This window comes from Gambusia affinis, linkage group LG07 (assembly GCF_019740435.1).
Source record: "Gambusia affinis linkage group LG07, SWU_Gaff_1.0, whole genome shotgun sequence".
Lineage (NCBI taxonomy): Eukaryota > Metazoa > Chordata > Actinopteri > Cyprinodontiformes > Poeciliidae > Gambusia > Gambusia affinis.
In genome coordinates, this window is record NC_057874.1 from 28,118,245 (window position 1) to 28,134,322 (window position 16,078).

Sequence of the window (16,078 nt, forward strand, 5' to 3'; positions counted from 1 at the left end):
GGTTTTTCACATTAAATATTAATATACTTAAATTTGAAATATATTAATTATTAATTAAATATTAAACAATATATATATTTATGTTTGTGGTTGTAATGTGACAAAATATGGACAAGTTCAAAGGGTATGAATACTTTTGCAAGCCACTGTAACTAAAATATACTGAAATTAATTGAAATAATTTTTATGTATCTGAATATTTTTATTAGCCACTTCATAATCCACCTGGCGGAGCTTATGCTAGTTCACAAAATGGCGATATAACAAAATTTGGGAGAAAACTCCAGAGTCAGTTATTGTTTAATAATAATCGATAAAATATTTTGAAAATGCTCTGTTGAGTATTCATTATCCAATCAATGGATATCATCACGATACAATACTTTGAAAGTATGAAAAAACTAAAACTACTACTATAACTAATAAAAACTAACCAAAAAAATAAGTAATATTTAACTAGTTGACATCAATAAAAGCAGAATAGAGAAGCCATCATAGGAATAAGGGTATTGGTGGTACACCTGAAGTTGTCAGGGACAACAGGGTGGCTCAGAGAGATGTTCAAGATGTTTGTAAGTTTCTCTTCTCAGTCCTTAACCAAACAGCCAGATATTTTGTTGCAGCATTGCGAGGTTTTGTTCTGGAGAGGGATTTCCTAACACTGGTGATTTCGGTGCAGGGATACTGATTTCAACTTCAAACCATCCAACAAAGTTGTTCAGACTGTCCAGCAGAAAGATGTCAAACTTTGGGTGTTTTCACACCTGATAGTCCAGTAGACTCGGTTCGATCAAATTGCAACATTTGTTACATTTTCAGTTGCTGTGGTTTACTTTTACACTGTCCTGTGACAAACTAAACCTATAGAAAAACCTGTTCCCCTCCAAGCCTGTGGTGGCGCTGCAACAAGAACCACTGAAGCAAACGACAAAAACCTCCGAAGAAGACACTGAGCGCAACGTCCTTGTTCATGAAATATAAACAAAAATGGAGTGGTGATAGATTTTAGCAGTTGTAGGATTTCTTTTTCACTTTAGCCCTAGATTTGCATGTTTGTTTTGATTGTATTTACCCAGAATGCCATGCTCTGTAGTCCACTTCCTGCTGTTGGAGCAGTTTCCAGTATGCTTGGCATTTACATAAAGATTATAATCGCACCATAGTTCAGACAGATTAATGTGTCTAAAGAGATTAAGCAGCTAACTTGGTAACTCATGTTAGCTACTTAGGTAGCTAATTTAGTTAGCTAAGCTAGCTAGGTAACTTAGGTTAGATTAGTAGCTATCTTAGCTAACTTGGCATGACTGGCCATGTTAGCTAGGTTAGCTGCTTAGAGTTTGCTGACAAATGCTAAAATTTCAATATTGTCAACAAAACTGTAAAATCTGTGGGGTAAATTTAGAGTTTATCCAAAAAACCCAATCCACTTAAAAGTCTAATTTTGACACGTTCACAGGCCACTGTCCCTCTCAAGATAAATACAACAGTCCTTTGAATTTGCTCTTCATATTACATTTCAACTGTGTGTCTCTCTTTGGTATCCACCTATAAGCGACTATTTAGCAAAGCTAACAGTGAACTCTAAAAAACCCAGAATCCAATACATTTTGGCATTTGTGCCCATTCCCATTTACAACCGGAACATAGCTAAGTTGGGTACACCAAATTTCCGAGACCCAATGTCTGACTGAATCAAATCCATATGATATATATAACTGCAACAGGGGTGGCCAGTGTCGGTCCTGGAGGGCCGGCATCCTGTATGTTTTAATTCTCTCCCTGGTTTAGCACACCTGCATCAAATGATGGCTCATTAGAAGGCCTAAGGAGAACACTAACTGGTTGAGGAGGTTGTTACTGCTAGTAGGGAGAGAACTAAAACATGCAGGATGCCGGCCCTCCAGGACCGACTTTGGGGACCCCTGAGTAGCTGATGAAAAAATGCAAGCACCAAAATTAGAAAAACAGTTCAAGCCCCGCCCAGTTGTCAAGCCCCACCCCCTTTTATCCATATTTTATATTTTTAACAAGAGTTTTTGTTGAAAAAACTTGTTTTCTGTACTTGATAGATTTTTGAATTAATATTATTTTTTTTCCAGATTTATGTTTTTTGAAATAACAGTTGGTTGTTCCCCACCCCCACCCCTCAGGGGGGCCGCCTGAGCCCGCCTCCCTCCTCTCTCTCCCCGGCTGCCTCCGCCTCTTCCCTCTGGTCTGTCATCCGCACCAGTGTTGTAGCAGCCATTTTACTGTGGAGCGTCGACCCAGCCGCGACCGGAGGATGCCGAGACAGCGCCGTTAATAGGTAATTACGCCCCTTCCTCTCCATCTGCCCTCACATTTGTCTCTGTAACGGCTCCAGCTCGGTTACGCGACGGCCGGCGGCGCTGACGGCAGGGGCCCGGCCGGCTGGAGGTCTGAAGCAGCCTGAAAAACTGCCTCAGACGGAGGGAAGATTTGCTGAGAGAGTGTTTGGCTACTGTAGCTCTCTGCTGGCAGTTTACTAGACCGGGTAAAAAATGGCGACGTCTCTAAATAAACCTGTGAAAGTTGTAAAGGAGCTTCCTTTTTGTGGCTACATGGCTGTTGGACTGTAGGCTAAGCTGTGCTCCAGTAAACTGCGCAGAAAAGCGGTGTTTTTAAATTTATCCGCGTTCAAAGAGGGGGCGCTCCAGAGCAGCTAAACGCGTAAAATTTGCGCACATATCGGCATGGCTCAGTACTCAATGCGTTGACTGGTTTATTCGTAGATTTTATGTGAAATCTGATGGTTCCTTTGTTCTTTTAGCCTTGTAACCTGTACATTTTCATGTTTTTTTTTTAAAGAAATCTCAGTTTTTAATATTGTATTTGCTTAACGGTCATATTGGCATTTTAAAAATATAAACAACTTCACTGGGTGGTAGTTTGCAGTTGAATTATGGAGTGCTGTATAAATCCTTCAAATGTGGAATTTTAGGATTTGGAAATAGGAAGGATCACATGGAAGATCCCAAAACACCCAGCGGCAAAAATCCAAGATGGCTACAGCACTATTGCAGCTAACAAAGCGTTAGCTGCGGTACTAACTTGTTAAATTGCATTTCTTGTTATTTGTTTCAGTAAATCAAACTAAGCACTGTACAACTTCAACTAAACTTGTTGAAATGTTGTTTGAATGCACAAGATGCTGAGAAACATTTTTTTATAAATCAGTTTACAGTAACATCAAACACTATACAACGAATCCCCAGGCTATCTGGCTGATGTGCATCCAGCAGTAAACATAGCAGTATTTATGTGAGTCAAAGCTAAATAAAGAGTTTTTAGCCAGCTGGAATTGCCAGATGTTTCAACACTGATATTTTGCAGTAGCTCAGCCAAGTTTATTTGCGTCTCACAACCATAATGGCCACATGAATCTTAGTCGGGTTCATATGTTGATATTTACGTCACCCAGTCTTGAGGCTCAGTCAGCAGAGTCAACTTAGTGCTGGACTGTAAAACAAAGACATTAAGCAGTGAAACCCGTCTCTTCCTGTTGTAAGTGGGCGGAGCTAAAGTGATGTCATGACTATTTGAATATATTGAGTGCTGATCCGTGATTACACACAGGGTCTTTGGTACAGATCCAGCCTCGTGTGTGGAAGTTATTATTACACTTTTGAATTTTGAGGTGAAAGATAATTTTTTGCTCACATGCTTTGATGCAGAAAAAAGTTTTTGATAATTATTTATCCCCAGTGCTTTAAGATCACAACAGGTAATTTTGAAGGCTGAGAGTCCAAAGCTTTATGAAGAGTTTACCCAGATGCACAAGGTGTAAAACACACAAGATGGTGGATTTGGACCAGAATGACCGTCTTCCTATGCAGTTTGGACCATGAGTCCAAGAAACGTCTTTTTTATAGGAAATGTGGCAAATTGCAAAATACTTGGTCAAAGCTTGGTTCAGGGCTGATTGTTTTTATGTTTTGCTGTGGAGGAATTAGGCTGCTCCCATCAGATATTTGCATTCATATTTTATAGGCATTGAATAAATATTCATGTTCAGTTTGGTGCACATCATTTTATAAATATGGAAACTGGAGCCAAAACTCAGACAGACATCAATCCATGTCAGCCCCCACCCCCCGGTGAAAAGTGAAAGATGTTCATATTGGACACTAATGACATCATCCAAAATGCTAAAGGTCACAGAGTCTAGGATGCACTGACGAGAAAGGGATGAAAAGGAGAAAATAGGCATAGATATTGCAAGTGATACTTATTATTATTACCATCATCGCAGCATTTACCATGAACTCATCTCAAGCTCCTGATGAAAGCAGTAATTTCATCGGCCCAAGCTCAATATGTGACCCTTTTTTCAGACATAAAAGTTGATATCTTGTTTGCTTATGCTGGCATGCCAAGAAAGGATAAAAAGATTGACAGACTGTCTGTTTGCTTTCACACTGTCTGAGCCAGAGTTAACTTGGAGGTTAACCAAGAAAAACGGTTTGTAGGAGGACTGATGTTTCCTTGTCCTAAAGATCAAGCATTTGGCTGAGCTTTCACTTGTGTCAAAATTACGTGATTTGTAAATTAACCCTAGTCTGTTTATGGTGAATAATACAGCTCAGGTGTTAAAACACCCCATGCATAAGTCTAAATACAATACCTGCCCCCCCCCCAAAAAAATGTTACCACCAAAAAAAGGTGACACATTCTAAGTTTTTGTTGGACTGCCTTTAGCTTTGATTATAGCATGCATTCGTTGTGGCATTGTTTTGATAAGATTCTGTAATGTCTCAAGATTTATTTCCATCCAGTGTTGCATTATTTTGTCACCAAGATCTTACATTGTTGACAGTCAGAGCAAAGCCTTGTCCAGCGCATCCCAAAGATTCTCAAAGGGGTTAAGATCTGGACTCTGGTGGCCAATCAGTGTGTGAAAATTATGTCTCATGCTCCCTGAACCACAATTTGAGCCCAATGAATCCTGTCTTGGAATATGCCTGCGCCATCAGGGAAGAAAAAAGCCCATTGATGGAATAACCGGTCATTCAGGTCGTCAGCTGACCTCATTCTTTGAGCTCATGCTGTTGCTGAACCCAGACCTGATCTACTGCAGTAACCCCAGATCATAGCACTGCCCCATAGGCAGCTGCAGCAGGCGCTAGGCATGATGGGTAATCACTTCACCTGCCCCTCTGATTCTGGTGTGTCAGCCTCTCCTGGGAACGTCTTCCACTGGACTATGATGGTTCTTACTATGGTTCTCTGGAGTCCCAAAGCTTTAGAAATGACTATCCTGTCCAGACTGATGGCGAGCAGAGAGTTTGTCTTGTTGGTTGTCAGTCAATATATTACAATATATGTCAATATATTACAAACAAAACCAAAGTACAGTGTTGTTATGTTCTTAGACTCTGAGGGAAAGGTACAGCCAGCGGTTGCTGCTGATTAAATGCATCATTATATCACCAACCTTTATAAGAATTTGAGAATATGAGAAAGTTGTAAACAATCCCCAAAAAGGAGAAAAGTTTCCTTTGGATTTATCAGACAGAAGCACAGATGATGGACCAAAGTGATAATGGACTCCCAGTGCAAACAGCTGGTACCAAACATGGTGGTGGAAGGTGATGATTGGGGCTTGTTCTGCAACCACAGTACCTGCTGGACACCTTGCAAATTAAATATGTATCGTAGATAAGGAGAAGAAACCGGTTCTTCAAACTAGTAAATCGAGCTGGTTTGCAGATTCGGAACCCCAGTCAAGTATTTGGAGAGTCTGTGGTTGTCAGGAACCAAATACCTGATCTGATGGAGAACTGCTGCTCCTCCCAGTCATTTTCCTTTCACCTATTAAACCATGGAAATCTGAGAGAGATCCTCTTGAAAATAACACGTCCATAAGGAAATTAATATTTTGTGATCTACAAGACATAGAAAAGAGAGAAAATGCATCACAGCTTAAGTCTTTATTAGCTATTCACAGCAAACACTGATAAATGTCCACTTAGTCAGAAGTCTATTATGCAGAGTAAAAAGAAGAAAAAAAAACTTAACATTATCCCTTTGGCAGCAGTGGAGCAGAGCAGTGACCTTCTGTCATCAAAATCAGTTCCTTATTTAACATCGTCTTGGAAAAATCAGTTTTGTCCCCTGATTGCAACAAGCTGACGAAGCAGAGCGCAGAATCAACCAGTCCAAAAATCATCTAGTTGGTGCAATCCCTACTAGACACCATCGTTCACCAATCACTGCAAGAAAATGCTTTAGAGTTTTCTACACAATATCCAGGAGACGAGCTGAAAAGTCAGGAATCACAGTGACAATAGATAACAGAAGCTCAGTGGGAATATATTCCTCTAATACAGATTGTAATGATAAAAGTAATGGAGTAACAAAAACAATTAAATGTAGCTGTAGCCTGGCTGGGCAGGCAGGGAAATAAAGCCTGGCAGCCCACCAGGCTCACAATACACCATGATCCACCCTGACGAGGCATCACTCATAGTCGACGTAGTAAGAAGTCACTGTCAGGAATATGATGACCATGTGTCACATGGTCCAAACTCTCTGACTGTGTTTTTGTTTTGTTGTCCGTCATACATGTGCACATAATGGAGGTAGCAGCTTCATTAAGACGTTTACTTTGTACCATGATGTAGTTTGGCTCAAGCACTTGAAAGAGTTGCTTGAACATGTTATTTGCACAACCGAGTCCGAGTGTAAATCTTTGCAAATCATTGCGATTGCCTCTGTTATCTTAATTCCTCACTGAGATTTGGCTGGTCAGTAAGTTCCTCGGTTTCTCTCATTTTGCCCCTGAAGCAGAACTGTAAGCTGCGATGAATTTGGTCGTAAACATGACCTGTTTTCTCAGTAGTGCACCTGAAAAAAATTGCATCACACCAGTGCAACCAGTTCTTGGGAGGTAAAAAGTCTAAAATGTGGTCGTTATATGAACATTTCATCTCGAATGATGTGCAATATCCTGTTTAGTCTTTGGTTCTCATTAAGAGGATGTGGCCATTTATCTTCTTCTGTTGGTGTCCACAAGTAGTCCTCTCACAGAAATCGCCAGGTTGCTCATGGTTGATACTCCCAGACCAACCGTGTCTTCGAACGCTACTCGTTGCTGCAGCTACCAAAGACTGAAGTTACTGGTGAGAAGAAAAAAAGGGCTTTGCTGTTCCTGGCAGTTTGGTCAGTGGCACTGAAAAATAGGTCTTTATGGCCATTTTCTGGTACATGAGACTAGCAGAAGCTCCTGTAAAATGGTAAATGTCCTGTCCTTATGTATCAAGTCTAGACGACTCCAAAGCACTTCATGCTGCATTCAGCCATTCACCCGCTGATGGGGGTGAGCTTCTAACATGAGTTAACCGTATTCTGTCATCTGTAGTTACGTTTTCATCCAACTGTCATGTAAATTTGAGTTTCCATCTGCTGGTTTGGAGCGAATCAACCAGGCAACCCAAAGCGTAATTTGGTCAGTAGAGGTTGCAAACTAGCATGGAGCATTCATGTTGTAACTGTTATGTCTTGTCAGCTGGTATTGGTGATGTTATGCGCTGTCCAGAGCCATATATGATGAAATGCAGTCCTAACAGTGGAAATGGGTGTGTCATGTAAAGGTTTGCTACTTATTTGGTAAGCCTGTTTCCATCTCGGCTCTCAAAGTGTGAAGTGCTTTGGCTCACATCAACTCTCTTTCAGAAAAGGTTTTGGTTCATCGTGTGTGTCTGTATATCCTGCCCTGATGCAGGTTTTCAGGCTTATGGGGAAGATTATCTTCTATGTAGCTGCATAGAAGTGTTAGTACTTCTATGTAGAAGTAGAAACTACATAGAAGTTTTTACCCCAACTGTATTTGGTATTGGTTTGGAAAATTAAGCTAAATGTTGCCAAAAGCCAATTTGCTTTTCTTCAATGAAGAGATTTCTGATTAACTGTAAAGATTTTTATTATCAGCGGGGATATAATTGAATGCTGCTTTGGCCTAATTAGAGAACCTGTTTCATCCTGCTGCACATATTTGTCAAAAATTCAAGGATTTTTTTAATATTCATGTAAAAACCCACTGATCCTGTTTGGTCAAATATTTTCAAAAATCCCAATCTGGAATCCAGTTTATGGTTCTGTTTTAAACTGGTGACCTTTCTAATGCCTCACTCACTTTTTTCCCTTATAGGTTCACAAACATGGCTGCTTCACCTCAAGGTCCCCTGGTCCATCGGCCATTGGCGTTCGCCAATGAGGAGCGGAGGGCGGTTCACTCCTGGTCCCGCATCTCCTCAGCAGGACAAAACGTCCTGCTGGACGCTCTGAAGATCCTGAGCCCGATGTCTCGAGACCTTTCCTGCACGGAGGAGCTGGTGACCTTCCTGCAGGAGCTCAGTGAGGAAGGCCACAGGCCCACTGTTCTGCGCAGCAAGGACGTGTACTGCTACCGCTCCTGCACCAGCCTACCCATGACCGAGGAAATGCTCAAGTTGGTCAGCAAGAATGTGAGGCCCGCCACTAAGAAGAGGAAGAGGAAGCCTCAGATCAAGAAGCGGGAGGTTCATCCGTCCTGGAGCACCACCGAGAGGAGCAGCCCGAGGATCCAAGGGATTCGGCCTCCGGAGGTTCTGGTGGACCATCACACCGTCGTCTGCAGCAGGACACCAATTCAAACTGTAGAAATGTTAGAGGAAGAAGTGAAGCCGTGCCTCAGACTGACCAGTATTGAAGGCCTGTCCGGCTTCCACACGGCCAGACTCCAGATCCAAACTGTCTGGGAGTCTGAGACGCCGCCCGTCTCCTTCCCCTCGCCGCAGCTCCCTCCAACGCTATCAGGAATACCGTCTCAGCCTTCTCAGAACGGTGGCGGGGCGCCCACCAAAGCCGTGGCCTTGTTCAGCCAGAAGAGCCTGTCCTGTCCGATCCGGCTGGACGGCGCCCTCATCGGGGACTCCGCTCCGTTCTTCTACGCCAACGGTCGGCCGGTCTCTCAGACGCACACAGACCTGACCAGCAACGGCTGGAGGGGCAACGGCCTCCACCAGGATGTTCCCAGGTCGAAGGGAACGACAGGCGCCACGCGGCAGAGAAACGGTTGGAAGGACAAGAAAAATTTAGGACGCAAAGTGATAAAAGTGGACGATTCGCGGTCCGTGGCAGAGGCCTGCAGGAAAGCGCAGAAGATCCTGCAGGTCAACCTTTCTCCGGTGATCCAGATCCAACCGCTCAACCACGTTCTGAGGGACTTCCGGTTCCAGAAGCAGTGAAAGCCCCGACCCAAACTCACTTTGTCCGTTAGCAGATCTTAATGTTTCCCATCCGTTGACCTCCACTGGACCGGTCCGGTGCGGTCCGGTCCGGTCCGTGGTCGTAGCGGATGTCGTACCTGCGGTTCTGCCGGGTCGTGTTGTGGATCCGGACAGAAGCGCCGTCTGTCGTCTCTATGCTGGTACATGTTCACTGTTCAGTCGACGCTACGCTAAACCTAACAGTCATCCAGCCGCTCTGCCGTAGATGAAGGTCAAAGGTCAATTTCTTCTCCTTTCAGAAGGTGTTGAGTTCAGACAGATGTTGTGAAAATATTTAAGGAAATTAAAATGCATTTTGTTAGAAATGTAAGTATTTTTTACTTTTTTCTGCCGCTCTGCTCGTTTCCCTGAAAGAAGGAAAATGGAGCTAAAGTCGGGACAAAAGTATCTTTTTTTAATTTAATCAATTTCGACTAAAAGGGGGAAAATATTTAGTTTCTTTTTCTAATTTGCTTTTTTGTGTCTCTGGGACGATGAAGAGTAAGAGTTTGGGCCCACAGAAACATAAATTAAATAATAAGTTATTCACAAAGTGTTCCTTTGGTTGGTGCATCAACAGACTGAGAAATGAGTTCTTATGTGTTACTGCAGGGAATATTTGATGTCTCTTAGTTACGGAACGTAAAAAAACTGCAAAGAAAACAAAACACACGAATCTGGGCTTCTAATGTTTTCATCAGAGATTTCAACAGGTCTGTAATATAAACTGTTTTGTGATTATTGGTTTATCGGTTTCAGATTAAGATTCAGAAAATTCTCAGAGTTTTGAGAAAACTTTTGTTCACAGTAATTTAACTTAAAACCTCTTCACACTGATGCTGATTTCTGGCCCATTAAAAAAAAATCCAGATTATTTATTAATTAATTGTAAATCCAAATCGTGTTCTGGTTCTGGAAACGCTGTTTGGATCATTTTTCGTGGTTAAACTGGTTCGATCAACAGGTGCTAATTGTTGGTGGGCTCGTTGGTGCTCCTCGAAGAATGTCAATGTTGCTTTCATTTCTACTCCAGATTGGTGCATTTAAGAGCAGTGATTTCTCGGCGCTGCTGCCCCCTGCAGGTTGGGATGAGCACGACAAGCCGCCGTCTGCGCTTTCCTAAGTGTTTAAACTGTGAGGAACCAGCTGAAACCATTGTCATGTTATCTGTGACATCCGTGTGTATTTTCTGCTATTAAACCACACTTCACAAGACAACATTTTTTCCCTCAGTGCTAAAAATGAAAGTAGCTTAGAGAAAAAGCTGAAACCTAAAATCTTCTCGGTTGCTTTTTCTGTTTGTTTTAAATTATTAAATGGTCTTTGAATGGTTCAAAAAACAGCAGGTACATAAAACTAGTTTGTAACATTTCAAGTGAAGCAACCAGCAATCAGTAATTGACTTAATGAAACTGGATGGTGATTGGTTGGAATAGCGGGTCCACTTCGGAAAAACATGAAGATCCTTTCTATGAAGGCGGCGGTTTCCCTGTTTTAACCGAGACTGCATCAGTGTTGGGTGATCGTCTTTGCAGACGTCCTTCTCTGCTCTGGTGAAGTTCGTGTGCCCCCAAATTCCCACCCTGCGCTGTCTGTATGCAGTCATGTTCATCCCCTTTTCTAGACTGTTTCTGTTAGTCTTGTTTGTGCAACATTTGTATTATAATGTATTTCCTACATGATCTTTGAAAACATTTTTGTTCAATAAAAATGACTTGAAAACAATCTTTTATCTTTTATATTTAATATGGAATAGTGACCTTAGTAGGGATTCCCCAGTTTGATTACCGACTTACCAAATGGCGCCGGGAGAATGGCTGAACGCTGGACTTGATAAAGTCTGATACACATCCATGGGAAAATGTGCGTTTGCTCTTTCTCCAGTTTTTTACTTTTTTTTAGTGAGGCTTTGCACACCCGGAAATGTCCGTCTATCTGTCCAGTCCGTTTTTCTTAGTAACTTCTTTGCTAAATTTGAATCTTTTCCAATGACGATGGTTGCGCACGTCCGGAATTACACAGATGAGTTTTAGCCAGTTTTCACTCCTCGCCGTAGTTTAAAAAATAAAATAAAATGTAATAAGTTATGAGGCGATACCTTAAACTGCTGTTGCTAGGTAACTGAAGAGTGAGTGAGTTGCTAGGTAACCAAACCGACCGTGTGAGTTAGTTAACGTCACCAGCCGTGAGACCGTAGCGTGAGACGTTCAGCGGCTAAAGCCTTTCCTCTGCCTACATCTCCCAGGATGCTGTGCGGTTCTGGCTCGGATTTCAGTGAAATGATTTAATATTCTATCAGAGCTATTTTTAATTAATATTGATTACATACCTATCACGATAGATATTTTGGATTTATTGCCCAATCACACTACCTGTTTTGTGTTTATGGATATTTTTATTAGCCTTTCGGACTGATGTGAAATTGCAGTTTACGCCAGCTGTCGGTAAAATACGGAACTTCTGGTTCATGGCGGCTTTTGAGTATGAAGTTCTCAAGCTTCATACAGAAGCGTCAAAATAGCGCCATTTTATCGCAGCAAAATGGCGACGACAAAAGTTGGGAGAAAACGCCATTCATATTGTTCAATTTATTATCCAGTCGATGTGAACATAAGCGCAATACTTTGAAACTCCCGATCATTGCCAACCAATCAGGAGGAGGCGCTGCTCCAGGATCTTTTCAGTCTGTTGCATCTGCAACAAGCTCTGCGCTGGTGGTAACCCGTCTCTGCTCCTCCACAGCAGAACATTTTGATGATTCTGCTGTAATCATCTGCATGTGAGCTGGATCTGCTGCTGGAGGAGATTTCAGGCTCTAGAGCTTTGTCTGTGCTGATCGTGTTTAACAGATTAAATCCTTATGCAGCAGGTTATCTGCATCTAAATCAACGTGAACGAAAACATTTTTTTCTTAAAAGACGATTTTCCTTCAGCTTTGGAGCATTTTGTGTTTGCAGCTGAGATTAGAGCGCAGCTGCAGGTGATTACATCTCTAATTATTCCGTGGGCTTCATAGGTTTGAACAGATGCAGAAGCTCTGAAGCAACTTTAATCTGTTGGAGGAGAAGCAGCCAAACGAAGGATTTATTCCTAAAATTGTCGTCTCCTGCTTGGGAAATCATCTGCTGGATTTTAACCAAGACGTTATTTCTGCTTCCAGGGTTTTATAGTGTGGCCAGTCTTCCTCTGATACGTCACTCGGATCCAATCAGTTTGCGCCAGTCTGAATGAGGTCATCAAATTGGCTGCATACCCGCGCCTCGCCACCGCCTCGCCTCCCACGCGCCTCGCCACCGCGCGCCTCGCCACTCCCGCGCGCACTCGCCACCCCGCGCCTCGCCACCCCACGCCCTTTTCGCCACCCGCGCGCCTCGCCACCGCCGCCTCGCCACCGCGCCTCGCCCACCCGCGCGCCTCACCCGACTCCACTCATCAGACTCTCTTGCTAAGCATAAGCAAATCCAACTTAGCTTTAGATTCTTCAAACTACACAGACAAAACATTTCCTCGTATCCGTTACGTGATCACCAACACACCCAGACTAGTTTAGTGGTGTTGAGTGTTTTTATTGCCGCACAATGTGAAAGGTAACAGAGGCATTATGGTGATGTTAGGATGTCATCACACATAAAAACAGTTTTCCCTGCAGTTTGAAGGTAGAAGCTTAAATTATATTGGTCCATCAGTAACACGATTATAATGGGAGTGAATGGAACCAGACTGGACTCAGCCTGGGTTTCTTCCTTCTACCTTCCAATCAAGAAAACAAATAATTAAAAATTAAATCCTGACCAAGTTTCAGAGAATCAACCTTTAATCTGACAGATATAAGAGTCAGCAGCACACCACCAGGAAGTCACCTGTTAATCAACTTCATTTTCTTTCTGGGTCCAAAAGAACAGATCTGAGAGACGAACAGAACCAGACAGAGAACCAGAGGGTTTTGGTTGCAGAATTAGAGAAAGTATTGATTTTAATCTCCTTTTAATCAGAATCAGATCATTTATAGTAATAATAAATCTGGATCAATCAGCTTCCTGTAACTGCTGGAGTCGCTTGTTGTCGGGTAAAAAACCAAACGAATGCAAACATCTGGAAAACAATGTGACTGGGTCGCTTCCAGGAAGGCAGAACTGGTTTTACTGGTCCAAGTCCAGAATGTTTGGCGGTTCTGCTGGTTCTGCTGCTGTACTCACCTCCTGTGAGAAGGAAAGAGAGGTTCAGCTGCGACCCAAACCGATGTGGTTCTGGTACAGAACCGCCATAAAAAACACATGTAATCCACATGTGGTCCGGTCCAGTCCGTCCAGAACCGGGCAGACCGACTCACCTGGAACGGTTCGGCTACAGCCCTGGAGCCGCTGTAGAGCGGGTTGGGGATGGAGAATAGCGTGGGCCGGGTCGGAGTGTCCTCATCCTCGTTCTGTCACAGAGAAACTGGGTCAGAACAGCTGAGGCGGAAGTACCAGGTCAGAACAGCCGGGTCGGAACCAATGGGTCCAAACTGACGGGTTGGACCCACTGGGTCGGAACAGCTAGGATGGAATCGATGGGTCAAATCTGTCAGATTGGAACCACCAGGTCAGAGAAACGGGTTCAGAGTCCATCTAAAAGTTAGTCAACTGGTTGAACCGGTCCAATTGAGCCAGAACGTCTAGAATCGTCCAGATGACCCAGATGATCCAGAACTCTGCAGAGCCACTGGGAGGGTGGGTCAAGGCCCAGGGTCAGGAAGCTTGGACCCAGACGGGTCAGAACTTTCCCACAGGTGTTACCTTGAAGTAGTGGAAGTTGAAGGCGTCCATCTTGTTTCGGAACAGGTAGAACCCCAGAGCCGCCAACGCACACACCAGCAATGTAACCAAGATGGCCACCACCCTGCCGCTGGCGTGGGCGTGGCCTATGGAGCTGCTGTGGATCACCTGGAGGAAACAGGAATGACCCGGAATGTTAGAACTGATGTTCCTGGTTCTGGTCCAGTCAGAACCAGGAGATTTGGACCATACTGGACCCGTTATTTTAACACCAGTCAACCTCAGATGAATTGTTGATTATAGATCTTCTGATTCTGGTTGGATCCATAATTAATGAAAAGCTGCACAGCTGGAAGCTAGGAACAGACAGTTCTGGTTCCGGTTCCAAGATCCGGAACCAGCTGGTTCCTGATGTCAGAGCTCCTCTTCAGAAGAACAAGGTCGGACCCCCACTTCCTGTTTCCTGTTCCAGCAGTTCAGCCATCTGCTCTTTGCCATAAAACCGCCCGGCAACAACAAACTGCCAGCCAATCAGGAGAGGCGGTGCTGCTGCGCTGCCCCCTGGTGGCCAGATGTTTATTTTTCAGGAGGCTGAAGTCCGTCTCCATTTCTAACTAACAGTTAATAACTTTGAGATTTCATTTGGTCAGTTCAGGAAATTATTCTGGTGTCGGTGCAGATCCGGGATCAGAACCGACCAACAGAACCCACTTCTGGGTTCCAGATGGTCAGCTGAATATAAATGTGCACCAGGGTCAAGGGTCAACGCGGGCCTCCAGAGCCTCAGCTAAAGGGGCAGGGGCATGACTCACCAGGGGGGCGGGGGCCGTCAGCGGCGCCTCCAGGACGTGGATGATCCCATTGACAGCCGGAACGTCCCACAGCAGCAGCAGCCGCTGGTCCACCAGCTTACAGCTCTGGGAACCGGAGGAGGAAGAGGAAGAGGAAGAGGAGGGGGAGGAGGAGGATGAAGAGAGGAAGGAGTAGGAGGTGGAGGAGGAACGAAGAGGAGCCAGGGAATAAAGAGGAAGGAAGTTATTTTCAATTTTTAATTTTATCAGTTTGTTTGTTTGATTGATCCTCATTTCATCATTCAGTACAACTCTCTGTTGTCTTTCCGTCAGTAGTTACTTTGCATGTCGGGTAGTTACCCTGCATGTCGGGTAGTTAGCCTACGTGGCGGGTAGTTAGCCTACGTGGCGGGTAGTTAGCCTACATGTCGGGTAGTTAGAGGAAGGGTAGTTTATGGGATCCTTCGGTTTTGCTTCAATAAGTTATCAGACTAAATCAGAAATCAGCCAGTGGTTATTTCTCGTTGTGTTTCTGCTGAGTTCATTCCTTCAGAACCAGACTGACAAATTTCAGTCTGGTTCTTTAGTTTCCCTGAGCCAACTAAAAAAACTTTAAAATGTTATTAATAATAAATGACTAAGTGTAATTATTAATAATTACATAAGCCAAACATTGACATGAATGTTGTTCCCATCAGATGAATATTCCCCCCTCCAGATGCAGATGGACTCCTGTCTTCCTAAACTGAACTCTGGTTATGATCAGAAACCCAGACATACATTCTTAATAGGACTGAGATCCTGGCTTTGACTAGGCCAGAACCTTTTGATGTTCTACTCTTGGTCTGGTGAAGCTGGTGATGAGTTTTCCGCTCTACTGTCGCCACATGCATGCTCGTTATGAGGGATTGCTGGAAAGTGACTCAAATGACCAAACGACTCAACGCTCTGCTTCGTTCCTTAGAAACATTTTAAGCAGTTTGATTAAGGAACTAAACTGGAATATTTTAGGAATTTGGATCAAATTATTTATTAGTAAGGAGCCTTGAAACGACATGTTGGGAAAATAAAGATAGGCCAGTTTCTCTCTTTTGTTGTCTTTGCTGAGCATTTCTGACTATTTCCAAATTGATGGAGGTTAAACAGTGAACTTCCTCTTCTGTTGCAATCAGGAGGAAAAAAGCTCTTCTCTGCTACAGAATGTAGTCGTCAAATCTAAAGTTCAAACCGTGCTGTGATCTTAAATTATGATTTTAAATCAAACAGC

The 16,078-nt window shown here is 43.4% G+C and overlaps 2 protein-coding genes across 2 annotated transcripts in view; one reads left to right on the forward strand and one right to left on the reverse strand.

Annotated features, from left to right (window-relative positions):
* Positions 1 to 2,146: 2,146 nt before the first annotated feature.
* Positions 2,147 to 10,991, forward strand: ccdc71 (coiled-coil domain containing 71). The gene is made up of 2 exons (XM_044121752.1): positions 2,147 to 2,305; positions 8,168 to 10,991. The coding sequence occupies exon 2, from the start codon at positions 8,178 to 8,180 to the stop codon at positions 9,243 to 9,245; it is 1,068 nt and encodes a 355-aa protein (XP_043977687.1). The 5' UTR covers positions 2,147 to 2,305; positions 8,168 to 8,177; the 3' UTR covers positions 9,246 to 10,991.
* Positions 10,992 to 13,062: 2,071 nt separating this feature from the next.
* The window catches only part of stab1 (stabilin 1), a 53,576-nt gene continuing 50,560 nt past the window's right edge, over positions 13,063 to 16,078 (reverse strand). The window contains 4 exon segments of the mRNA XM_044121756.1: positions 13,063 to 13,465; positions 13,597 to 13,689; positions 14,042 to 14,188; positions 14,833 to 14,937. Of these exon segments, the coding sequence (XP_043977691.1) occupies positions 13,406 to 13,465; positions 13,597 to 13,689; positions 14,042 to 14,188; positions 14,833 to 14,937 (405 nt within the window). The 3' untranslated portion in view covers positions 13,063 to 13,405.

Excerpts from the sequence above, each read along its gene's own strand:
- ccdc71 (XM_044121752.1), top strand. The coding sequence starts at position 8,178 with ATGGCTGCTTCACCTCAAGGTCCCCTGGTCCATCGGCCATTGGCGTTC.